At 37.4% G+C, this 27,794-nt stretch overlaps 1 protein-coding gene and 1 non-coding gene across 12 annotated transcripts in view; one reads left to right on the top strand and one right to left on the bottom strand.

Annotated features, from left to right (window-relative positions):
- Window positions 1-27,794, bottom strand: part of ERC1 (ELKS/RAB6-interacting/CAST family member 1) — a 561,256-nt gene that overhangs the window by 460,873 nt on the left and 72,589 nt on the right. For all 11 annotated transcript variants that reach the window (XM_044228946.1, XM_044228950.1, XM_044228948.1 and 8 more), the window contains exon 3: window positions 1,164-1,580. In XM_044228946.1, coding sequence (XP_044084881.1) covers window positions 1,164-1,580 — 417 coding nt within the window. The remainder of the gene's footprint in view (window positions 1-1,163; window positions 1,581-27,794) is intronic.
- On the top strand, window positions 22,818-22,950 carry LOC122892838. Its single transcript, XR_006381511.1, has one exon. It is a non-coding gene; the product is annotated as a small nucleolar RNA SNORA68 (small nucleolar RNA).

The raw sequence follows: 27,794 nt of genomic DNA, 5'->3' as shown, positions 1-27,794 counted from the left end.
CTGCTTCTCCCGCTGACCTCTCTCCTCTCATGCTCGCTCTCTCTCTCTCTCTCTCTCTCTCTTTCTCTCAAGTAAATAAATAAAATCTTTAAAAAAAAAAAAATGACTAGAAACATATACATAGCAGTTATCGCTAGGTAATGACACCTGGGGTTTTAAATTTTTGCTAAACTATTTCCTAACCTTACTACAATAATCTACAGTGAATTTATTGTGTAATAAAATCATGTATTTTAAAAACACTGAATTTCCCCTTTATCAAAAATAAAATATCCTCACTGTAAATAAATATTTCAGAATTTTTACAAAAGGAGAAGTCACAGAACTTCAAATTTAGAAGTATCCTTTTGAAGTTGTTATTTTGCCATTTGGGGAATAGTCCATTTTAAAAATTTCTTTCCTCATACTTCATTCAGACTGGCACTAACACAGTTCTGAAATTTTTTTTTCCCCATCCAAATGGCTAAATTCTCTGACCACATGTAGGGAATTATATATCAATTTTTTAAAATTCATTTATTCTTTCTCAAAATGACTCACTAATTAGAAAAGTGAAAAATTATCAATAATCACAGTGGTCAGCTGAAGTCTGAGTTCCCTCTACAAAAAAACACTGCAGCATGCCTCTATATTATTCTTTCTCACTGTGCTTCCATGGCAGCAAATGATTTTTATTACATATCTTTTACAGCAAGGCAGGTTTCCATGGAAACCACAGGGCAAACATCCATTACTACTGCCAAGGACTATTTATATAAGCACACCTAAACTGCGGTAACCACTTACTTTCTCTCAGTAATATTCTAAAATTAAATAATAGGTACTCTGATTCTGGTTTTGTTGCATGTGTCTCTATGAACAAATTAAGAGATAAGTAACAAAGAAAATTCTGTGCCCCTCTAGCAACAAAATGAGTCTACAGAAATCAAACAGAGGCAGAAAAAGACACAGAAAGTCATCAAGCCAGCGTACATACCAATCAATGCCATCTCATGCAAGAGAGCAAATCAGAATAGAAATCAGTGAAGCACCTAAATAACAAAGAAGAAATTCTTTCCCACTAACTCAATAGAACATGTAAATTTATCAAAGCCAAGATGCTGACTAATCACGGGAAAAAAGGACCATCAGTAAGTCTTAAGATGGAAAAAGTGGTCACTCACCTCTCTTAACATACTGTTCTCTTTTTCCTTCTGCTCCAAAAGGCTTTCTAGGTGGTGGACATGCATCTCTGCCTCTGCCAGTCGTCTTGTTCTCTCATGGTCTTCTTCAGTAGCCTTAGCAGAAAGTCCTTTGCTCTGCAACATCTCCAGAAGTTTCTTGATGGATTCATCCCGAGCATTTAGGGTTTGCTTCTGAGTCTCAATACGCAGTTCCATTTCCTCCAAAGTCTTCCGAAGAAGGAACAGCTCTTTGGCCTGCCGCTCATGCTCAGCATGTAGCCTCTGGAAGTTCTCCTCAGTCAGCTCTGCCACACAGGGTTCACCAGTCCTACCACTACTGTCTTGCTGAAACAGCTGGTTGAGGTCCCTCTGGATCCGCAATTCATCCTGAAGAGCCTGGATTGTCATTTGCATGTGCTAGTAACAAGACAAAAAAGAAAACCCCAAATCAGCTTTCCTCCTCAAGAAAAAAAACAAAGCAGACTGGGGAAGTCAGGAAGTAGCTACCATGGCTCTCAGAACCCCAAATTCAATAAATTCTGTTTTTTTACATTGTCTCAAAAAAAAATGATTGTGATAATCTATAAAATCTCAGTAATTTAACATGTATTTATTCCCAACAGGAAACAGGACAGCTCCTCACTTTGCATGAGCCATAACAAAATAAAGATATTGTTCAAAATCAGTAGGAGAACCAAAGGGGAGGGGAGAGAAAGGGGAAATCTACAGGAAAACAAACACATCATACAAAAGTTTCATCAAAAAGAGTGCCTGACTGGCTCAGTCAGATGAGCATCCAATGCTTGATTTTGGCTCAGTCTGCTTGAGATTCTCTCTCCCTCTGCCTCTCCCGCCATGCTCAGGCACTCTCTCTCTCTCAAATAAATTAATTAATTAAAAATGAAAAGTTTCAGGACCGCTGGGTGGCTCAGTGGTTAAGTACCTGCCTTTGGCTCAGGTCATCATCCAGGGTCCTGGGATTGAGCCCCGCGTTGGGATTCATGCTCAGCAAAAAGCCTGCTTCTCCCTTTCCCTCTCTCTCTCCCCTTGCCTGTGTTCCCTCTCTCACTGTCTCTCTGTCAAATAAATAAATAAAATCTTTTCAATTAATTAATTTTTAAAAATTGAAAAAATTGAAAAATTTTTAAAAGTTTCACCAAAAAATACAAAGGATATCAAAACACAAAATGACTATTAAGAAGTTAAATTCACATATTAACTAATTAATAATAAACAATAATTAAATAATAAATTAAATAATAAAATAATTGTATATGTTTATATAAATTATCTTAATTAAAAATAAATAATAAAATAAAGTAAAAATAAAATTAAATATTAAATAATATTAAACAATAACTAACATTTTTAGAATCATATTTTTAGAAATGAAGAAGCAGTAATAACAAAATCACTCTTTGTACTGAAGGTATTTAAGGACTGGCAGTATGCCACAGTGGAAAGAACACTAACCCACAATAAGAGACATGAGTTTTAGCGCCAGCTCTCACACTAATTGCTATGCAGTTGTGGATACAATGCCACTTTCAGCATTTCAGACCCTTCATATTTAAAAATAAATAAGGATTTAAATACCTGCACCCTCTTTTCACAGAGTTAACAGTACCGTGGAAATCTTTGTAAGTTTATATTTTAAAACACAGGCTGTTAAAAAGATTTTGGCAGACTGCAAAATACCAATGTAGTAAGTATCTCGAAGAAATGATCTGGCAAGGGTACAAAGGTGTACACAGGAAGATATTCATTCTTGTTTATAAAGTAACAAAATTAGAAACAACCTAAATAGATATTAACAGGTGATGAGCTAAAGTAAATGAGAAATGTCCACACAATACAGATATTTACTGATTAAAAACTATGATCACAATATATTGTTTAAAGTATAAAAAAGCTGACTACACAATACCAAGTATAGGATGATCTCAATTCTAATTTTCAAAAGAGCATATCAAACATGGAGAGAAAAGTCTAAAAGGATATATAAGCAATTGCCAATGACTATCTCAGGTATGGACAGCTTCTACATTTTTCTTCATACTTTTCTATACTATCTAACCATGTGATCCTTTTGTAATTAACAAAAACAAAAACAAAACAAAACAAAAAAACCCTTTTAACCTAAAACCAAGAGAAACAGACTTCAGAGATGTCTGCTTGGGTATAGAATACCATCTATGTTCAATTTACTACCACTTTTGTTAAAAGGGAGGGAGTAATATTTACTATAAATAAAATATTCATAAAAAATAAAAATATGTCTGGAAAGTCACACGAGAAATAATTTTTTTTTTAGAGGGTGCCTGGGTGATTCAGTTGGTTGGGCATCCAACTCTAGATTCCACCTGAGGTCATGATCTCAGGGTCATGAGATCAAGCCCTATAACCTGCTCTGTGCTGACCATGGAGCCTGCTTGAGTTTCTCTCCCCACTCTGCCTTTCCCTCTCTCTCATTCTCTAATTTAAAAAAAAAAAAGAAAAGAAAGAAAGTAAAACTAGAATAGTTGAGGGACACCTTGTAAGAACCCTTTACTAGAAATGTATTGTATTCCTCTTAAAAATTTTTTTACCTGAAGTAATAATATAATTGACATTGGATTTTTTTTAGTAACAGTCTTATTGAAATACAATTCACATACCATAAAGTTCACCAGTTTTAAGTATATAATTTAGTCGTTTTTAGCATATTAAAAGTTGTACCTGGAACACTATCAGTTCTAGAACACTTCCATCACCCCTTGGAGAAATCTCACCCCAATTATGCATTTGCATCCCATCTCCTCTCCTCCCAACCATCCTCTTGAATTTGAACAGATGTTCTACTCACTCAAAAATTAAATTTTAAAGAAGCATATTATAAAGAAGCATATATTTTATACTTAAAAAATAATGAAATTCTGATGCATGGTACAACATGGATGAAATCTAAATAAATCAGTCACAAAAGACAAATATTATATGATTCCACTTACATGAAGTATCTAGAGTAGTCAAATTTATAGATGCAGGAAGTAGAAGAATGGCTGCCAGGGCCTGGAAAAAGTGGGGGTTGGGGAGGGATGGGGAGTCACTGCTGAATGGGTACAGAGATTCAATTTTACAGGATGAAAAGAGTTCTGGAGGTGGATGGTAATAATGTTTGCACAACATAATGTACTTTATGCCACTGAACTTGCAAAATAGTTAAGATGGTAAATGTTTCGGGGCGTCTGGTGGCTCAGTTGGTAAGCGTCTCCCTTCAGCTCGGGTCACGATCCCAAGAGTCCCTGCTCAGTGGGGAGCCTGCTTCTCCCTCTCCCTCTGCCTGCCGCTCCCCTTGTTTGTACTTTCTCTGTCAAATAAATAAAAACTTAAAAAAAAATGGTAAATGTAAGGTGTATTTTATAACAATAAAGAAAATGAGGAAAGATGATGCCTGCCATAAAATTCCAATGTATGGATATGGAAATAATTTATTTATGACTACTGATAAACATTTGGGTTGGTTCTCAGTTTACACTATCACAACTGGCACCTTCGTATGTTTGTCTTTGTACATGTATCCAAATTTTTCCTAGGGATAAATTCTCAAAGGTAGAATTGCTTAATTGGAAGATATGCAATTATAATTTTGATATATATTAAAATTATCTCTAAAAGGGTCTGTACACATTTAAACTTAATACCAAACCATATCTGGAGTGGCCATTTCCCACACATTTTAAAACTCTGGGCATTTTCTTTCTTTTACTGGCATTTCTTCAATTACAAGCATGGCTGAATATCTAGCCACATATCTACTGGCACCTTGCAGTCCTTCCTTTGTGACTCATCTGTTCTTGTTTTTTGCCCATTTTGTTATTTTCCTAAGTGGATTAAATAACCTTCGCCTGCTGTGTATGTTACAAATATTATTTCCAAGGCTGTCATTTTTCTTTTAACAAGGTTTATGATTAGTATTATAGAGAATTTATTCATTTATTTAGTGCAAACATACAAACTGTTTCTTTCGTAGTTTCTGGTTTTGCTACTATGCTTGGCGAGTAGTGAAAAGATATGTCAAAATGCTAATTCTCTGAAGTCTAGGATCAATTCTAGTTTCCGTCTTTACCCCTGGAAATAAAAAAAACCCAGATAAAGTCTGAGTGAATTTATCCCAAAGAGAAATATCAGAAGTAAAACTCAACAATGAAACAGATTTCTAGGTACAACTGTTCCTCGTTTTTTTGGACATTCATCACTATTCAAGTCAGGAGAAACAGACGTTGACCAAAATAGTTTTGGTCTCACATATACTTTACCACTTGTGTTTATATCTAGTATAGCAATTATCATTTTGGTGAAGAAAAAATTACAGCTACTAACGTAAGGTCTACTTCTTCAGCTCTGCTTGCACACATTTTACTATGAAATATTTCCTAGGAAATACAAAATGATGGTCTGATTGGCAGTCTAGAAAGCTACAGAGCAATCTTCTCCATTGAAATAGGAATCACCATTCCTACTTTAGGCCACATTCAAGCTAGCTTTACTTAAAAAAAAAATTCTTGCCAGTTCCCTTGGGAGAAGCAGCAGCAGGCTAGAAGCCAGGCTACTCCTTCTCCAGCATATTCATACAGATGATAAAATGAGCAAACCTGTACATCTCACAGACATTTACAAGTGTCTTACACAGTGATCAACCAAAAACAGAGAGCGGCATCAGGAGAACTTCTATTTGGGAACTCTGCTCATGACACTCCCCAAAACGAACTCACACTTCTCACATTCCAAATGTTATACCAACACTCACTAGTCTACCACTTTCCACTCTGACATTCAGTTGATCTAGAAAGACTGGAAAAGTAACGGCTTAAAATTTACTCCAAGGACTGTGCTATTATTACACCAAGCTGTAGCTCAATGAAATGGCAGCACACCGTGAACAACCATAATCTCTGACAGGGGCTATGACTTAATTAGAAAATTAACACATCTATCTGCGAAAACAATGAAAGATCACCCTTCATACAATATCTTTTGGATACATATCAGAAGCTCCTGTGAGGCAGAACTTCCCAAATATAATCATTAGTTTCTTGGAACAACAGAACACTTTGATCCAGTTTATCCTGATTTCTAAAATGACAGAACTTTGTAGTCTAGAGCTACTTTTAATTAGGAAAAAAGAAAAAATACAGTATTGCCCCCCACCTTTTCCACAGGAATATGTTCCAAGATCCCCAGTGGATGCCTAAAACTATGGATAGTACCAAATCCTCTATATCCTAGGTTTTTTCTAATACATACATATCTATGATAAAAATTTAATTTATAAATTAAGCATAGTAAGAGATTAACAAAAATACCTAAAATAGAACAATTATAACAATATGCTGTAATAACAGTTATGTGAATGTGGTCTCTCTGTCAAAATATCTTCTTGTACTGTACTCAACCTTCTGATGATAATGTGAGATGATAAAATGCCTAGGTGACAGACTGAAGTAAGGTGAATGACGCAGGCACTGTGAGGTAGTGTTAGGCTATAAGTGACCTTCTAACAGTAAATCAGAAGGAAAATGAGGTCTGCTTCTGGACCATAAGTGACCACCAGTAATTGAAACCACAGAGAGCAAAACCATGCAAAGGGCAGACTACTCTACTATAGATACAAGAAAATGGTCATCGTTAAAAACAATACATCATGGAGAACTCAATGCACCATTTGTCAAGATGATCCATTAGAAAAAGTACCAGTATTGCACCATATTATGTTAAATTAAAAACACTTTTTTCTGAAACATATAAATGTATACATTAAGGAACCTTATTCATGTAAGATGCAAAAGAGCTTATAATAATTCTTATTGAAGTCGTCTGAGTCAAGCTTACAGCTTCCTCAGGCTATGTGATGGTCTGATCTGTACTGCCATTTTACTATATCCCTAAACAACAGCACCTACCAGACTAATCTGAAATGTATTTCTTTGTTTTTGCCTTCATTAAAAATTTTCTAGGACTTGGGGCAGTCATCTCTTTACTCTGGGGCATAGCACAGTGCTTGGTATAGTTAGTGCTCAATAAATTTTTGATGAAAGAATGACCAAAACAAATTTTGAAAAATTATTTTGAAAGTAAACAGCTAGTAGATAGTACATGCAAATTTCCCTAGAAAGCTGTATCTTTCCCCTATAATACAATAAATTACTCATCTTCTCTAACAATTAGTTCTTTACCAACTACAACAAAAAAATTCTATCTTAAATACTAACTATCCAAAATACAAAACAAAATCCTATCAAAAAATGTTAACTACATACTCTGGATTTATTTGCATTTTTTTTTCTTTTTAAAGTAACCTCTACACCCAATGTGACATTTGAAACCACCACCCCAAGATCAAAAGTCACATGCTCCACTGATTCAGCCAGCCAGCCATCCCTGAATTTATTCATGTTCAATCTAAAACAAACAGAAGCATTTTCAGATAATCAACAGTCAACAAGAACTTTATACTTTTAGTACTGTACAAAGCACATAGAGTTCTTGTCCAAAAATAAAGCTTAGAAAATGATAAAACATAATAGTTACAGAGATTACACTCACTCACCAGCACTATATCTTATCACAAATTGTAAATTAAGAACAATATTCAAGAGGCACGTTGGTGGCTCAGTTGGTTAAGCGCAGCTGCCTTTGGCTTGAGTCCTGATCCTGGGGTCCTGGGATCGAGCCCCATGTCAGGATCTCTGCTCAATGGAGCATACTTGTCCCTCTCCCTCTGCCTACTGCTCCCCCTGCTTGTGCGTACTCTCTCTCTGTCAAATAAATAAATAAAATCTTTAAAAAAAAAAAAAAAAGGAAGAAAGAAAACAATATTCAAGAGAGAAATGGGACACATACATGTAAAGCACTTCTTCTACATGCAATATAGTCAGATGAAGTTTGGAACCTATTAGAGATCACTTGAGCTAGACTCATGAATCCTTAATATGAAAAGAAAGTATTCTAATTTCTGTCATTTTAGAAGGAACTTGGTGAGTAATTTAATCAGTCTGAGTCTCAGAAAGTGAAACAGTGGAAGTGCCTCTAAGGTAATTCATGTCTTCTAATCATCAGTTTACTATTAACACAGTTGATGACAAGGATTTATTTTCTGTGCAGCAAATATTAAACCAAAATCAAGTTCTCAGACTAATCTAAACTTGCTAATCTAAATTAGCAAGAGACACACTCCAATGCAAGAAACAACCACACAGAATTCAAATGGAAAAATTAAAATTATCAGGCGCCTGGATGGCTTAGTCGTTAAGCAACTGCCTTCAGCTCAGGTCATGATCCCAAGGTCCTGGGATCGAGGCCCACATCAGGATTCCTGCTCGACGGGAAGCCTGTTTTCTCCCTCTCTCACTCCCCCTGCTTGCATTCTCTCTCTCTCTCTCTCTGTTTTTTTTAAACAAAATCTTAAAAAAAAAAAGGAAAAAAGAAGAAGAAAAAGAAAAATTATTTAACATTCTCACCCTCTAATTTGAGTTGATTCTCCTCTAAAAAAGAAAGAGTCAAGAAAATGAACAAGCAATTATACAGAATTCTAGCAGCTACTCTCTGCTCTTGAATCCAGGAAATATAAGAATATCTATCTTTATGGTAGTACAACCCAGAATGGAAGTTAAAGAATAAATGAAAATGCTATCAAAATAGGGAAACCCTAAGGTCAAAATACAGTTGACCCTCAAGAATGAACAACATGGGTTTGAACAGCATGGGTCCACTTACACATAGATTTTTTTTTTTCAATAAACAGTATAGTACTATAACTGTAACCACATTTTCTCTTTTTTTTTTTAAAGATTTTTTTAAAAATTAACATATAATGTATTATTCGTTTCGGGGCATTTTTTTTTTTTAAGATTTTATTTATTTACTTGACAGAGAGTACGAGCACAAGCAAGGGGAGCAACAGAGGAAGAGGGAAAAGCAGGCTCCACTGAGCGGGGGGCCTGATGTGGACTCAATCCCAAGACTGAACAGAAGGCAGGCACTTAACCAAATGAGCCACCCAGGCGCCCCTTCCTCGTGATCTTCTTTTTAAAAAAAAACAAACTTATTTATTTATTTATTTGACAGAGAAAGAGAAAGAGAGAGAGAGAACACAAGCAGGGGGAGTGGGAGAGGGAGAAGCAGGCTTCCTGCTCAACAGGAAGCCTGAAGTGGGCCTCCATCCCAGGACCTTGGACCATGACCTGAGCAGAAGACAGATGCTTAACAACTGAGCCACCCAGGCTCCCCCTCATGATTTTCTTAATAACATTTTCTTTTCTCTAGCTTGCTTTATTATAAGAATATAGTATATAATACATATACAAAATATGTGTTGTTTATATAATCAGTCAGGCTTCTCGTCAAGAGTATGCTATTAATAGTTAATCTGGGGGAAGTCAAAAGTTATATGCAGATTTTCAACAGTATAGGGAACAGTGCCCCTAACCCCCACACTCCTCAAAGGTCAACTGCACATTTTATATTTTATGGCCTCATAATCAACAATTCAAGTAACAATAAACCACTCTTATTACAAGTCCTAGAAATTCCAAATTAGTTTTAGTTACACCCAAATTGCCATACTATCATCTACCCCTTCACCTCTATTTATGCAGTCTCTGCCCTTTCCCTCTATCACTCTCAGTTAAATCCTACTTGTCCTTTCACTCTTAGCTCAGGCATTATGTCCTCTGGAAAGCCTGTTCAGACTCCCCCAACTGAAAGAAAGACAGAAAAAGGGAAGAAGGAATTGGTAAAAGAAGTATAGAAAGGATAGAACCCCAAACCAGAAATTAAAATAGTAAAACTATCATGCTAAGCAATACCAGGATTGAAGAGATTCATCTCATTGTAAATAACATCCAAGTAACTTAAAACAAACAAACCCAACACTTCAAAAGTAAAATCCACCAGCAAAGGGATCCTACCACAACCATTTCCATAAATGTTTAACTTGAAAACACTCAGCAGTTAACAACTGCAGTGGCAGAACTACAAACTACCAGAAAGATACTGTTCATTCCAGCAGCATTTCAAGTATCAAATTCACTTCTTTCTTCATTTTCTATAACCCAAAAGTTGCAAACACCTGCAACAAAGGTAAATGAGGTTAACAAAATCCCCAAACTTAGTCACTGAAATACTGGTATGTGAATCAAAAAGAAAGAAAAATAAAGAACAAAGAGTTAGGTGATATGCATCAGCTATGAGAGTGATAACAGCTAATCTTGCCAATGCTGCTTTGGGGAATAGATTTTGCTGAATGAACACACACAGGAAGCAAGAAGCTTAGCAATCTGAAGGGAGTCCCTGCTGACATTCAGCTGCAGCACACAACATAAAGCTGCCAGGGGCTGATGTCTGAATGCCACAGAGCTATGTCAACACTGAAGTCACTGTGTGCCCACAGCTTATCAGAAACTATAGAATTTCTTTCTCCCTCATCCACGTTCTCCAGCGAAAGAAGCAAGGAAGACTGATCCTAAGAGTACAGAGATCATGACCTTAGAGCCTTAAAGAAAAGCATTCATGTACAGTGCTACTATTTAAAATACTTTGACAGGGGGGCCTGGGTGGCTCAGTGGGTTAAAGCCTCTGCCTTCGGCTCAGGTCATGATCTGGGGGTCCTGGGATCAAGCCCCACGTTGGGCTCTCTGCTCAGCCGGAAGCCTGCTTCCCTCTCTCTCTCTCTGCCTGCCTCTCTGTGTACTTGTGATCTCTCTCTTTCTCTGTCAAATAAATAAATAAAATCTTTTAAAAAATAAAAAAATAAAATAAAATAAAATACTTTGACATATACTATCACCAAAAAGATTTTGAGATGAAGCTCAACAAAATTATGTATATAATTAATTCTCTCTGGAGAAAACAACATAAAACATACACAAAAAACATTCAAAAAGAATAAACGAACCCAAATTATTCACATCTTATCTCAATACTTTATTTCTATTAAATGTGCTTTCCTATAAAAATCAAATCTAACAAAAAAAATCAAATCTAACTATTAAACAAATCAGAGTGAAACTGACTACACTAGGCAACTGACAGACTGCCATAGTCTACCACAAAAATACCAAGAACAAGGGGTGCCTGGATGGCTCAGTGGGTTAAGTCTCTGCCTTCGGCTCGGATCATGATCTCAGGGTCCTGGGATCAAGCCCCGCATCGGGCTCTCTGCTCAGTGGGCAGTGGGCTTCCCTCTCTCTCTCTCTGCCTGCTGTTCTGCCTACTTGTGATCTCTGTCAAATAAATAAATAAAACCTTAAAAAAAAAAAAAACAAAGAAAGAAATACTAAGAACAAGTGTAGTCAAAGACATCTGTATCAAGAGTTCAGCAATCTGGCAAATGTAAGATCAACATGTAAAAACCACATTTCTCTACACAGAAACAAATCTTTCAAAAGTATAATTAAAAAGAGAGAGAGATAAGAACAAAAAGGTACCTGGGGATAAATATGAACAACAACAACAGAAATACAAAGCTTTTATAGATAAAATAAAATATCTTTCTGAAAAGTAACTGAGATATAAATATTTATTGTACACAATCCTTTAATATTCTCCATGGCAATCATCAAATAAGGTGTGACTAAGACTCTTGCACATGCTTCTGTAAAAATAGAATAAAATAGCATAGGTAAAAGAAATCTTTAAAAATTAATGAAATTTCTTGAAAAATTAATGAAGAAACAAAAAAATGAACGGACAGTATAAAAGATTGCTTCATGATTTAGCATTGCTGTTAAGAGCAAATAAAAGCACCAGATGGAATCTTCGTGGGGTATAAAAAGGAAAACTAATTTGCTGACTCTCACCAATTCTATCATATAAACCCCAATAAATACATTTGTTACCATTATTTTCAAATATTTAATTCCTGCACCCATATTTACCACATCATATTTGGAATTCAAATACTTAGACATAAGTCCACAAAATCTTTCACCACTTCACCTGACTGAATACTTTTAAGTAAAATATATTTAGACATCTATGTTAGAAAGCACACTTGATAAAATTAAAAACTGACACACTGAACTTAACCAAAATTAAAACTTTATCAAAACTTTTATCAAACTGACTATTATAAACTGGTAAGTCACATACTGGGAGAAATAGTGACTGTCCAAGGACTTGCATCCTGAATATATAAACAATTCCTCTAACACAAATAAAAACAAACACGCTAATGCTTTAAAAATAAGTGAAAGACTTATATACGTTGTAAAGAAAGATACACAACTAGCCAATGTGCAAGTGAAAAAATGACCAATGTCATTAGTAATTATAAAAATGAAAATTAAAACCAGAATGACATGCCACCACATACCCACTAGAAGAGCTAACATGTAGCTCTTCTACATGTTAACATTGGTAACCACCAATGTTAGCAAACATGTGAAGCAACCAGAATGTGAAATTATACCAATATTCTGGAAATTAGTCAGCCAGGTGTTTTTTTTTTTAATTTTTTTTCTTTTTCTTTTTCTTTTTTAAGATTTGACCTACTTGTGATCTCTGTCATATAAATAAATAATAATTTTAAGAAAAAGATTTATTTGGGCGCCTGGGTGGCTCAGTGGGTTAAGCCGCTGCCTTCGGCTCGGGTCATGATCTCAGGGTCCTGGGATCAAGTCCCGCATCGGGCTCTCTGCTCAGCAGGGAGCCTGCTTCCCTCTCTCTCTCTGCCTGCCTCTCTGCCTACTTGTGATTTCTCTCTGTCAAATAAATAAATAAAATCTTAAAAAAAAAAATTAAAAAAAAAAAAAAAAGATTTATTTGAGAGAGACAGCATGCAAGCAAGCATGAGTGGGGGGGTGGTAGAGGGAGAGGGAGAAGCAGACTCCCCAGCTGAGCAGGGAGCCCAACGAGGGGCTCGATCCCAGGACCCTGGGATCATGAACTGAGCCAAAGGCAGATTCTTAACCAAGTGAGCCATCCAAGTACCCCAGCCAGTTTCTCATAAAGTCTCCTAGGTATCTTCCTAAAAGAAGTGAAAACGTGTCCACAAGCACATATGTATAAAAAGAACATTTACGGGGTCCCTGGGTGGCAGGGTCAGTTAAGCATCCGACTCTTGGTTTCAGCTTAGGTCACAACCTCAGGGTCATGAGATGGAGCACTGCATCGGGCTCCGAGCTCAGGGAGGAGTCTGCTCAAGTTTCTCTCTCCTTCCCCCCTTACCGTCCCTCCTTCTCAACAACAACAAACAAAAAAATCAAGACTTAAAGGTATACCTTTGAAAAGGAAAAACTAAATATTCAAGATATTTTAACTAGTAACGACTTCACTTAAAAGAAACAACAGTAATTTAGTCAATTTAAGAACTCTTCCAGTTCTAACATGCTCTGTAGGATGTTCTATCACCTGACTCAGTGGCAACCTTACATTCTTAAACTGGTAAAAGAGAAAAAGGCAGAAGCTTAGGGTTTTAAAAACTCATTCAGGAGTTCCTGGGTGGCTCGGTCAGTTGAGCGACCAACTCCTAGTTTTAGCTCAGGTCAAGATCTCGGGGCCATGAGATCAAGCTCCTCATTGGGCTCTGAGCTCAACAAGGAATCTGTGTGAGATTCTCTCTCTCCTTGGCCCTCTGCCACTCTCCCCAGCTCACAAGTGTGCACACTCTCTCTAAAACTGGTGAATAAATCTTTAAAAAAAAAAAAAAACCCTCATTCAAACATGCAACAAAAATAACCATCAACAATGTGCCTTAGTTTTCTTCAGATCTCTCTCTCTCTCTCTCACTCATACACACACACACACACACACACACACACACACACACTGTTATGGGTTTATAAATCATATAAATGATGTCATTTGTACATGCTTCTCTTTGCAACTTGTTTTGTTACTCTACCTAATGTGCCTGAGAATGTAAAGTGCTGTATCCACTATGGAAAAGAGTAGGAAGCTCCTCAAAAAATTAAGAATAGAACTATGGGGGGCTCCTAGGAGGCTCAGTCAGTTAAGGATCCGCCTCTTGATTTTGGCTTGGGTCATGATTTCAAGGTGGTGGATCGAGCCACTGAGTTGGGATTCTCTCTCTCCCTTTCCCTCTGATTTTCCACCCCGCCCCTGACTTATGTGTTCTAAAAAAAATTGAATTAAATTAAAAAATAGAACTACTATACGATCCAACAAGTCTTCAACTGCTGAGGGTGTTTACCATCTCTTTATCCAATTAATGTGAATACACCCAAGTTACACTACAGATACATTAGTATGCTGCTGCCAAACACAAAATACTACACACACACACACACACACACACACACACAGGATTACCTTTCAAAATCTGAAACAATCTAAATTCCAAAATACATCTGCCGTAAGTATTTTGGAAGAAGGAATTTTGTACCTATATTTCGTTTTATGAGCTCCTCACCATTGAGTATGATGTTCACTGTGTGTTTTTCCTAAATGACCTTTATCATGTTGAGGTATGGTCCTTCTAAACCTACTTTGTTGAGGGTTTTTATCAGGAATGGATGTGGTACTTTCTCAAATGCTTTTTCTGCATCTATTGAAATGATCATATGGTTTTTATCCTCTTATCTGTGTGATACATACTGACTAGGATTTCCAAGTACTTAACCACCCTCTGAATCCCAGCTTGATCATGGTGGTTTTTGACTTTTTTAATGCAGTGTTGAATTTGTTTGCTAGTATTTTGTTGAGAATGTTTGCATCTATGTTCATCAGAGATACTGGCCTGTAGTTCTCTTTTTCAGTGGTGTCTTTACCTGGTTTTGGTATTGGGCTGATACTGGCCTCATAGAATGAATTTGGAAGTTTTCCTTCTTCTTCTATTTTTTGGAATAGTTTGAGAAGAATAGGTACCAACTCTTCTTTAAATGTTTGATAGAGGGGTGCCTGGGTGGCTCAGTTGTTAAGCATCTGCCTTCAGCTCAGGTCATGATCCCAGGGTCCTCGGGATCCCTCCTGGACGAGAAGCCTGCTTCTCCCTCTCCCACTCCCCATGCTTGTGTTCCCTCTCTTGCTGTATGTCTGTCAAATAAATAAATAAAATCTTTAAAAAATAAAAAATAAAATGTTTGGTAGACTTCACCACCTGTGAAGATGTCTGGTTCAATTTCACTTTTGGTAATCATCGATCCTATTCAAATCTTCTATTTCCTCCTGATTCAGTTTTGGGAGGTTGTATGTTTCTAGGAATTTATCCATTTCTCTTAAGTTGCCCAATTTGTTGGCATTTAATTTTTCAAAATATTCTCTTTTAATTTATTTCTGTAGTGTCAGTTCTTATTTCTCCTCTTTCTTTCTGGTTTTGTTTACTTGAGTCCTCTTTTTTTTTTTTTTCTTTTTAAATGAATCTGGCTAGAGGTTTACCTATTTTGTTGATTTTTTTCAAAGAACCAGCTCCTGGTTTCATTTATCTGTTCTATATTTTTTAATTTCTATACCATTTATTCCTGCACTAATCTTTTATTTTTTTCTTCCTTCTGTTGGTTTGGGATTTTGTTGTTCTTTTTCTAGCTCCTTTAGGTGTAAGCTTAAATTGTTTATTTGAGATTTTCTTGCTTCTTGAGATAGGCCTATATTGCTACAAACTTCCCTCTCAGAACTGCTTTTGCTGTATCCCAAAAGGTTTTGGACCACTGTGCTTCATTTTCCTTTGTTTCCATGTAAATTTCTTTGATTTCTTGGCCAACCCAATTCATTGTTTAGTAGCATGTTATTTAGTCTCGATGTATTTGTGCTCTTTCCAGATTTTTTCTTCTGGTTGATTTCTGGTTTCACAGCATTGTGGTCAGAAAAGAGGCATGGTATGACTCTAATCTTTTAAAATCTGTTTAGACTTGTTTTGTCAATGTTCCATGTGCACTTGAAAAGAATGTGTATTCTGTTTTAGGACGGAAGGTTCCAAATATATGTTAGATCTATCTGATACAGTGTGTCATTCAAAGCCACCATTTCCCTGTTGGTTTTTTGTTTTTGTTTTTGTTTTTGGAATCTCTACAACCAACACGGGGATTGAAGTCACAACTCCAAGATCAAAAGTCACATCCTCCCCCTACCGTGCCGTGCCAGCCAGATGCCCCCCCTTGATTTTGTATGGATGATCTGTCCATTGATGTAACTGGGGTGTTAAAAAGTCCCCTACTATTATTGTATTACTATCAATTAGTTCATTTATGTTTGTTACTAACTCTTTTATGTATTTGCTTCCATGCTGTATACATACATTTTTATAATTGTTGTATCTTTTTTTATATAAAAGATATCTATATAAAAGATACAATTGTTGTATCTCTTATTATTATATAGTGTCCTTCTTCGTCTTTTGTTACAACCTTAGTTTTAAGGTCTATTTATTCCAATGTAAGTATTCTAGCCCAGCTTTCTTTGGACATTTGTTTGTTAAATATTTCTCCAACCCCTCATTTCAATCTGCAGGTTTCTTTAGGTCTAAAATGAGTCTCTTGCAAACAGCATACAGATGAATCCTGGTTTTTTTTATCCACCCTGTTACCCTATGTCTTTTGATTTAGTCCATTCCTGTTCAAAGTAATTGTTGATAGATATGTATTTATTGCCATTTTGTTATTTGTTTTGTGGTTGTTTTTGTAGTTTTCCTCTGATCCTTTCTTCTCTTGCTCTCTTTCATGGTTTGTTGGCTTTCTTTAGTGATTTACTTGGATTCCTTTCTCCTTATTTTTTGCATATCTATTACTGGGTTTTGATTTGTGGTTACCATTAGATTTGTATACAACATTTTATGCACGTAGCAGTCTAAATTAACTTGATGGTCACTTAAGTTTGAACCCATTCCTTACTCCTCTCCCACCCCATGTTTTAAATATATGGTGTCATATTTTATATACTTTTGTGAATCCTTTGACTGATTTTTATAGATGTCTTATTTTTACGGTTTTTATGTTTCATACTTTTCATACTCCCACTTGTGGTCTTTCTTTTCTACTCAGAATCCCCTTTAATAATTCTTTCAGGGCTGGTTTAGTGGTCATGAACTCCTTTAGTTTTTGTCTGAGAAACTCTTTATATCTCCTTCTACTCTGAATGATAACCATGATGGACAGAGTATTCTTGGCTGCAGATTCTTCCCTCTCAGCACTTTGAATAGATCATGCCATTTCTGCCCCTTTCTCTCTTCTCCTGAGATCCCTATACTGCAAATATTATGCTTGATGGAGTCACTGAGTCCTCTAAGTTTGTTCTCATTTTGCAGAGTTTTTTTTTCCCCTCATTTCCTCAGCTTGATTACTTTCCATTACTCAGTCTTCCAGGTCATTAATTTGTTCCTCTGCTTCCTCCATTTATTTATTTATTTAGCCTGCTATTTATTCCATAAAGTGTATTTTTAATCTCAATTATTGTATTCATCTCTGATTGTTATTTTTCTCTCTCTCTTATAAAGGTCTCACTGATGTCCTCTACTCTTCTCTCAAGACCACCGAAGGATCTTTATAATCATTACTTAAAATTCTCCCTCACATATATTACTTACCTGTTTCACTTGGGTCTCTTGCTGTGACTTTATCCTATTCTTTCATCTGAGACATATTACCCTGTCTCCTCATTTTGCCTAACTCTGTTTCTGTGTGTTAGGAAAGTTAGCTAGATCCCCTGCTCTTGAAAGGAGTGGGCAGGCACACACTTTATTAAGGTGGTGCTGATCCTCTTCCACAGGGGATACATAGCTGCTACTGAGACTGGGTCAGGCGAGACCACTCCCAGAAGGGCGTACACAGAATGGGGTACAGCTTTAAGAAAATATGAGCGTCCTCTGCAGGAGGTCAAAAGAGGTAGTGCTGGCAAGGTTTGCGCAGGTCTTCTCTGGGAGTGGACCCACAGCACCAGGACTGACATAGGCCTACCTGGAGGGGGCGAGCAGTGAAGCAAGTTAGGTAGTGAATCAGCACTGAACTAGTTTAGCAGGTGGCCGTGTGAATATGCTGGGGGCTGAGGGCGGAGGAAGGAAACTGTGCCTGTCAGTTCCTTTCTTCTTAGAGAAGTCCTTCAGCAAACTGAATTTAGTAACTAACTCCCTCTCCCTCCCACATATCCCAAGCATTTTTCAAACTGCTGCTTCCAAGCAGTATCACTAAGGGCTATTTGTCGTGCTGCCTCTTTAAGAGTGGGGACTCAGGGACACCTCGGTGGCTCACACGTTAAGCTAAGCAACATACTCTTGATTTCGACTCAGGTCATGATCTCAGGGTCATGAGAACAAGCCCAGCATCAGGCTTCATACTCAACATGCTTAAGATTATCTCTCTCCTCTCCTCTGTCCCTCCCTCCCACCCTGCTCACACACATCTCTCCCTCTCTCCCCACCTCTCTCTCTTAAAAAGAAAAAAAAAAAAAAAAAAAAAGTGGGGACTCAGCCTCCTATCGCCCTCCTTCTCCTGGAGGTGAGCCTGCTAATTTTTTAAAGTCCTGCTGGCTGTTAAGAACTCATGAAATGTCCCCCTCTGATCATCAAAGCCAAATGCTTTGGGGATTCACCTTCACTATGCAGGCTCCCTGGTGTGCTAGTGTGTTCCCTTCCCCTTTCCACATCCACAATTCCCTCCCTCCAGAGGTCAGGCTCACGAGTTTAGGTTTTCACAGAATCCTTGACCTTCCTACCCTCTTCAGTGTGGCCTGTTCTCTACATTTAGTTGTGGAGTTTGTCTGGCCAGTCTTCAGGTTGTTTTCTGGATCATTTACACCAAAGTATTACATAGTTGTATGCATGGGACTAGGTGAGTTTAGGGTTCTCATACTCTGCTATCTTCCCGAGGTCAAAAATAAGAACATTTAAATGAGATGTTCACAAAGGAATATAAGGAATATTTAAGGACTTCAGCAAACCTAAATTATTTCATATTTGTTCCTAATATAGACTTACGCAAAAGAAAATTTGAATTCCAATCTATAGACCAGCACCACAGAAACATGAAACCCCTAGCAACTCAAGACCAGCACTTTACCCTAGGAGGAAAAACTAACTCCTAACCTATTTCAATACCAAAAGAAAAACACAGATTCTGAAAGGAAAAAAATCTGGCCACCCTGGTAGATCTCCCCATCAATAACAAAAGCTAGTAACTAACATGAATGAGTCTACTTCAGACAGCTTTAAAGATAAGGCAGCAGTAATGAAAAATAAACTTAACCAAATATTGAAGAATGAAAGAAAAAATACTAAAGTATAATCCCTCACTGATGGAAAAAATATTTTTAGTAGCTACTACGTACCAGGCATTATGTTCGTTGCTAAAGACACAATGGTAGGTAGGCATAATAAACACAATCTGTGTCCACATAAAAATAGATAAGATAGTCATTAATCAAAATACACATACAATACACACAATTATACCTGCAAACAGGAATAAAAGCTACAAATTCAAGGAAGAGAATACATAACAAAAAGACCTAACCTACCTTGGGAGGGCCTCAAAAAGTTCACCCAAAAAAATGTGATTTGGGGACTAAATGAGATCTGAAGAGTAAGTTAACTTCCATTAGCTATTTAAAGAAATGACACTTACTCTCTTGAAGAGAGGACAACATACAGGAAGAATCTAAAGGAGGAGGCATGACACATAATGAGAATTAAGAAGGAGATGGAAGCACCAAGAACTTAAAGGAAGTGTGGCAGGAGTTTTAACAGACTTTAAAGGGCAGCAGGGGGCCATGAAAAGTTCTGAGGGCAGTATTATTACCATCATCATCACTAATATATCAAGCGCTTACCACATGCCAAGCGCATATTATACCATTAAATTACAATCACAGGCAGTAAAGATTATTAGAACCATTTTACAGGTGAGAAAACTAAGCTTTGAAAAGACTGAGCAACGTGACAAAGGTCATATAATTAGTGAGTGTGAAGCCAGGACTCAAACATCACTAAAAGTTAAAACATTAGGGGGAAGGAAAAAGACGAAAAAACTGGGAGACCGTTGCAATAATCTAAGCTAACAATGATGATGACCAGACTATGATGGTAGTGGCAATGGGGGTGGAAAAATAGATGGCTTAGAGAAATACTCAAGAGGAGGGAAAAAAAAAATCACCAGGATTTGACTGACCAGGTGGAAAATGAGGGAGTGAAGGAATCAAGGAAAATTCTAAAGTTTCTGACTTGGGTACCTGGGTGGCTCAGTTGGTTGCATCTGCCTTCAGCTCAGGTCATGATCCTGGGGTCCTGGGATCGAGTCCCACATAGGGCTCCCCACCCAGCGGGGAGTCCGCTTCTCCCTCTACCCGTTCACCCCACTCATGACCTCTATCTCTCTTATGCTCTCTCTCTGAACTGAATAAATAAAATCTTTTAAAAAATAAAAAAATTTAAAAAAAATAAGGTTTCTGACTTAAACACCCTGGACAAGCGGTGGTACCATTGATAAAAATGGGAAAATAGGACAGACAAGAATTAAGGGAAAATCATGAGCTGAATTTAAGGAGACTTTTGAGATACTGATAAAAGGTTTCAAGAGAGCAAACTGAGTATGTAGGTCTGGAGCTTGAAGGAATGACATGAGCCAAAGATACACATGTGTAAGTTTTGATAGACAGATGTGAACTGAAACCACAACAGTGAACCAGCATCCCTAATAAAAGAGAGTAAGACATAATAATAATAGTCTAATAATAGACATATAATAATAATAGTCAAACGACTAAGCCTACATTAAATGGCAGGTACAGTATGAGAGGAAAAGGAGACAAGAGGAGCAGCCAAAAAAATAGGGGTGGGGGGAATCAAGAAAACACACGTCACAGAAACTAAAAGAAGTGACAAGGGTGCCTATGTGGCTCAGCCAGTTAAGCATCTGCCTTCAACTCAGGTCATAATCTCAGGGTCCTGGGATGGAGCCACATGTCAGGCTCCCTGCTCAGTGGGGAGCCTGCTTCTCCCTCTCCCTCTGCCTCTCTCCCCAGCTCATGCTCTCTCTTTTGGAAAAAAAAAAAAAAAAGAAAGAAAGAAAAAAAGGTAACAGCAGCAGAAGCGATAGGACCTCTGAAAAAGAAAAAACCACAGGCCCAAAATGGAGTCACTTAGGGCTAGGTCAAGTCACCAAACCAGGACTTAACACCTAACTGTAGTCTCCACCTCCCCCTAAAATGTATTCTTAACCCATAAGCTAGTAACATTCTGGTCAGCACCAATGAGGTAATCTGTCATGTGGGCAATCTCTATCCTCTGCCAAAGGAAGATGAGGAAATGCATATAGTAAGATTCCCTGTCTGTCCCTAAAGGAAAGGTGAGGATACCTAAAACAGTCCTTTCTTTTCTTTTGCTAAATGAGATGCCCATTTCTAAAACGCTTTTACTTTATACAGTTCCCAGAGTTTGCCTCTACTTGTTAGATGGGATACTGCCTGAAATTCATGAATTAATTAATAAAGCCAATTTAGATCTTTAAAATTCACTTGGTTAAATTTTGCTATTGGAAAGACCCCCTTCTCTAGGTTAAGGGAAAAACACAGACCAAGAAAGATCTGGCACTGTGTTTAACTCTTAGTTTCATTAGGATGACTTTAGCGAATTTACTTAAACACTCTGAACCTTAATTTATTAATCTATATTATGAACATAATGAAATTTAACTTGCAGGATTATTGTAATTAGCAATAATAGAGAGAGCATCTGTCACACTGCAAGTTATCAATAAATAATAATTACTATTTGTAGTTGTTTGTAAAATCAAGAAGTTGGTGGGTGGCTTATCAAACCAGACTCTGTGAAGTCCTAGGGATTCTGGAGATCATCTTCAGGAAATGCCTGGCAGAATAATACTGGAAGAGGTGGACAGTCACATTCTTGTCTCAATCAGAACAGCTCTGCCTTCTTTATTTTACTGCTTAAGGTAAGTTTTGTTTATATCGGAATAATATTGGTTTGAAAAAAGGTGTCTGCAACTTTTAAAATTTTTCAAAAACCACTGACTGGATTATCTCAATAGTGCCTTCAATTGGATTCTAATCTCTAGTTCTTCTTCAAAAGTAAAATCTGTGGGGCGCCTGAGTGGCTCAGTGGGTTAAAGCCTCTGCCTTCAGCTCAGGTCATGATCCCAGGGTCCTGGAATCAAGCCCCACATCGGGCTCTCTGCTCAGCAGGGAGCCTGCTTCCTCCTCTGTCTCTCCGCCTGCCTACTTGTAATCTCTGTCTGTCAAATAAATAAATAAATAATCTTTTTAAAAAAAAAGTAAAATCTGTGAGAAAAGAACAAAACAACACATCTGATAACATAATCCCAATTTGAAACTTACAATTTATGAAAATTACTTTATTAGAATAATGGTTAAGAATCAACTAGCTGTTTCTCTACTGAAAAATGGATTTTTTTTTTTTTTTAAGTAAGCTCTACACCCAATGTGGGGGTTGAGGAACTGTTCTTCAAAAGTAGGAGAGACAGGGGCGCCTGGGTGGCTCAGTGGGTTAAGCCGCTGCCTTCGGCTCAGGTCATGATCTCAGGGTCCTGGGATCGAGTCCCGCATTGGGCTCTCTGCTCAGCAGGGAGCCTGCTTCTCTCTCTCTCTCTCTCTCTCTCTGCCTGCCTCTCCATCTACTTGTGATTTCTCTCTGTCAAATAAATAAAATAAAATCTTTAAAAAAAAATAAAAAAATAAAAAAAAAAGTAGGAGAGACAAGCACCTCAACCCAAGAACTGCTGTTTCTCATAGCAGTGGTTTAAACAGAGGTGCTAACAGCAAGTGGATCTCGTCACCTTTGGGGGGCTGTGGCCGTGCCTCTCAAAGTGAATTTGGAGGTTCTACACCCCTGATAGGCTAGTGCCTGCTGGGGCCAGAGGCTCCAGCCACCCAGTCCCCTAGGGGGTCCCTCTAGGCCAGCACTTGATGGGAGGTTTGAGGAATGCCCAGACCCCGGGGTGCACATTCGCCTTGCCTCCTTCCCTGCAGACCGAGACATGCGCGCCCGACACCGTGCCCAAGCGCACTCGATCCAGATCATGAAGGTGGAGGAGATTGCAGCCAGCAAGTGCCGCTGGCCAGCAGTCAAGCAGTTCCACGACTCCAAGATCAAGCTCCCACTGCCCCACCGGGTCCTGCGTCGCCAGCACAAGCCACGCTTCACCACCAAGAGGCCCAACACCTTCTTTTAGGTGCAAAGCCTCTGTGTGTCTCCAGTTCTGCCCGAATAAACTTCTTGGGAAAACCAAAAAAAAAAAAAGTAGGAGAGAAAATTAGTGGCCAGAGACAGTACACAAAACACATGTTATCTATAAATCCTATATCTATAAATACACACTTAAAATGGAATCTTTATATGACATGCCAAAGCATGGAAAATCAAAAGTTTTATTACCACAAATTTCAATAAGCCAATGTCCTATCAACAAATATTTCCTACCTTGCAGTATAAGCACAAATAAACAACTTTTCAGAAGTCACTTCCTTTCATAGCAAATCTTCCAAATTCATTCTGATGTTCCTCATTATTAGGTTAGTTGTTAAAATGAAGACAACTATTGATCCACCATGTGGATCCTACATAATTGCTCAAAATGTAATTCACAAGCTAGGTCATAAGAATCCCAACAGCAATTCAAAAGAATACAATTTTGAAACACATTAAAAGAAAGACAAGATTAAAGCCTTCAAAAAAAAAAAAAAAAAAAACACCTATCTGATTATGTGCTGATTGATCTGTCACTGAAAATTCCTACTAGTAGGAAAGTAAAAAAGACAGCCAGTGTCTGGGACACAAAATCTGCAAGGCTCTAGAAAACCTTTGTCCCGTTTACAACAAAGTGCAAGGACGTTTGTTAACTCAGAGTTTCTCAAACTAAATGTCCCTGAGAATTTTCAGTTGCACCAGAGAAGCAAGGGCTCTACAGAGTAAACTAAAGAATATGTGGGATAATTGCCTCAGAGAGGACCAGACACAATGATGACATGAAAAATAATTAATTATAAATAATTAACAGCAAAAGAAAAGGTTATTAAAAGAAAGTTTTTATAGGTACTAATTTCAGAGGTGCCTGGGTGGCTTACTCAGTTAAGCATCCGACTTTTTATTTTAGCTCAGGTCATGATCTCAGGGTCCTGAGATCAAGCCCCAAAAAGGGCTCTGTGCTGGCCATGGAGCCTACTTAATCTCTCCCTGTGCCCCTCTCCCCCTAGAAAAAAAAGTTAATAATTTCAAAAATAAAAAGCTGCAAGACTTTTTTTGGTGCTCTAGCCAAGTGTTTTCCTTCGCACAGGCATATCTAAAAGAAACCAGAAGTAATCTGAGTATATTAACCAACCTTATTTTCCACGGGAAAAAAAAAAAGCCCTATGTGATTTTAATGAAGTTTAACTCTTCAGTGTTCATGCAGTTGCAATCTTAAGGGAACAAACAACAAAACTGCTGATTCTAAGGCTATGATGCTCTGATGGCAGTCATGGCACTGACTGCAGTGCAATTAACACCGTATTCTCAAACCCAAAGATTATAAGAAATAACAATGAACACCAAACTGCGGGAGTAATAAAAGCTCAGTTATCTCTGAGCATTTAAGTGAAGAAACTTATTAGGGTTAGGCACAAAATCAGCACCTGCAACAAAACATTTAGGAGGATGAGAAGTCCGAAATGAAGAAAAGCCACGGATAAGCTGAAGAACTGAGTTAATAAAATGTAGCAGTATTTCCTTACTCAACCAATATTGAAACCTTAGGTTCTTTCATTATACCCACACTACAAAGAAAAAGCATATAAATATATATATGCATTAATAAGGGACACTGTGCACTAGGACAGAAATAACACCTCAGCTTTATAATATTTAAAACTCACTGTGTTAGCAATTTTAAGCTCAGAATTTTGTGTTGATAAAACAAACTTTATAGTTTGTGGTATAACATTCAGACACACTAGGGAGGGAGAGGGCCTCAGCAGACATGGGACACAGTCACTACAGACTGATAAAATACGCAAATATATTAAGGATAATGGTAGCCAAGTTCCTTACTCTAAGAAAGGGATTTACAGAAACAGAAATTAAAAAAAAAAAAAAAAAGAACTAGAATGAATCCTGTGGTGTTGGGACTGGAACTCATGCTTTTAGTGTACAGAGACAAATATATTTATGCACACACACATACAGAAATGCCTTAGCTCTGTCCACTGAGATGGACTGGGACCAGTAAAATCTCAAGAGCAACAAGCACACCTCAAGTTCAGATCTTGGCTTCTAAATATTTTCCACTAAAAGGAACCAAGGCTCCTTAAAGGAATGGCTGATTGATTGTAGGCTGAAGCATAGAAAGTTCAAGGTGAGTCTGGAATCTCGTGTTATGCCAGAAAGACAGTGCTCGAAGAATAATGGAAACATGTCAAACAGATACAGGAACTAGACTCAATGGACTACAACTGCCCAATTCTGGGACAAACCGAGCATCAAAATAATAAAGGTTGGGGGCACCGGGGTGGCTCAGTGGGTAAAACCTCTGCCTTCAGCTCGGGTCATGATCCCAGGGTCCTGGGATTGAGCCCCACATCAGGCTCTCTGCTCTGCAGGGAGCCTGCTTCCTCCTCTCTCTCTCTCTGCCTGCCTCTCAGCCTACTTGTGATCTCTGTCAAATAACTAAATAAAATATTTAAAAATAATAATAATAATAATAATAAAAGTTGTATACAACCTACATGATGAGGAAGGGCTGCTTACGTAAGTCACAAAGTATCTCCTCACAAAATATTGATTACAAAGGGAAAGAATAACTGCACAGCGGAGAAGCCTGACAGTCATGACCTTAACTGAGTGGTGACCAAAGAGATTATCATCAGTAATGGGACAAATGAAAATCATGTGCCACCTGAAAGAATGCAACGACAGGAACAAAACAACTTCTGTGCTATTCATTCCAATAATATACAACCTGAATAAATCATGAGGAAACATGAGACAAATCTAAACTATAATCTATAAAATTATGGATCTATAATCTTTAGGTGTCAAGGTCATAAAAGACAAAGACTGAGCAACAGTCCTAACCTGAAAGAGACATGCAACCTGTGATTCTAAACTGAATCTTTCCCTATAAAGATTATCATTAGGATTACTGATGAGATCTAAGCGGGGTCTGAGAAAGAGATGGTAGCAATGTAATAATGTTAATTTTGTGAATTTGATTATACTAACATTTTGTAGGAGCGAATCCTTGTCAACTTTTCTCTAAGTCTGAGGTTGTGCTTTTTAATTACTCAAAAACATGATAGGAAAAAAAACTCCAAAATAGAAAAAAATTTGGGAGGTCTGGAGGGATGGGGTAACTGGTTGATGGACATTAAGGTGGGCATGTGATAGAATGAGCACTGGGTATTATATAAGACTGATGAATCACTGAACTCTATATCTGAAACTAATAATATATGTTAATTAATTGAATTTAAATACATTTTTTAAAAAGTAAAAATTTTTAAAAAAAGAAAAAAATTTTTTACAAATTACACAGCAGCAACCTTGACAAGAAATGTGCATGACTTATGGGACGCTTAAGTGGCTCAGTTGGTCAAGTGTCTTTCTTTGGCTCAGGTCATGATCCCAGGGTCCTGAGATAGAGTCCCCCATTGGGCTCCCTGCTCAGCAAGGAGCCTGCTTCTCCCACTCGCTCTGCCTCCCACTCCTCCTGCTTGTGCTCTCTCTTTCTCTGTCAAATAAATAAATAAATAAATAAAATAGAATCTTTTAAAAAAAGCAACACTCTTATAAATCTTTTGATCCTCCTTGATCAACATATTCAATTTTTCAGCAATCTATCCCAGGAAAATATTAGAAATGTGAAAATCCATTAACAAATATGGCCAAAACAGTATTACATATAACAAAATTTGAAAAACCTTAGACGTCTAACAATAGAAGAATGGCTAAAAGTTCAACAATTTTATGTAGTCATTTAAAATAACATTTCTGAAGAATATTTACTATCATAGGGAGAATGCTCAACTCATACTGAATTTTAAAAAGTTAACAGAGTGTATGTGTATGCACACACATAGACAAATAGACACACTAAATATACTCCCAACTGGATACGTCTATGACAAATGGAACTACAAGAGTTTTCTTTCCTACGTATATTTATATACTAAGATGTTTTACCATATGTATTTTACTACTTTATTTATTTATTTATTTATTTAGATTTTATTTATTCATTTGACAGAGAGAGACACAGCGAGAGAGGGAACACAAGCGGGAGGAAGTGGGAGAGGGAGAAGCAGGCTTGCCACAGGGCAGGGAGCCCGATGCAGGGCTCAATCCCAGGACCCTGAGATCACGACCTAGCTGAAGGCAGCCACTTCACCAACTGAGCCACCCAGGTGCCCCAGTATTTTACTACTTTTGTAATGAGAAATAAAGGTTATAAAAATGACTAGAAATTACTATATGATCTACCCTGCTCAAAGAAGCAACACTGCTAAAATATAAAGTCTGCTTCCTGAAGATGACACAATTGTGCTTTATAAAAGAAATTAAACACATATTCTTCTTGAAGAATATAAGATCAATATTCTTAAGAGTACTACTCTGATAATGTCTTTCCACACATACCAAAGTCAGTCTCTTGGGAATAAACTTAGTCAAGAAACTTTAATTACAACCACGTACATATTTAG

This window comes from Neovison vison, chromosome 12 (assembly GCF_020171115.1).
Source record: "Neovison vison isolate M4711 chromosome 12, ASM_NN_V1, whole genome shotgun sequence".
Classification (NCBI taxonomy): domain Eukaryota; kingdom Metazoa; phylum Chordata; class Mammalia; order Carnivora; family Mustelidae; genus Neogale; species Neogale vison.
Note: the sequence above shows the minus strand (reverse complement) of the source record. Positions and strands in the feature narration are given on the sequence as shown.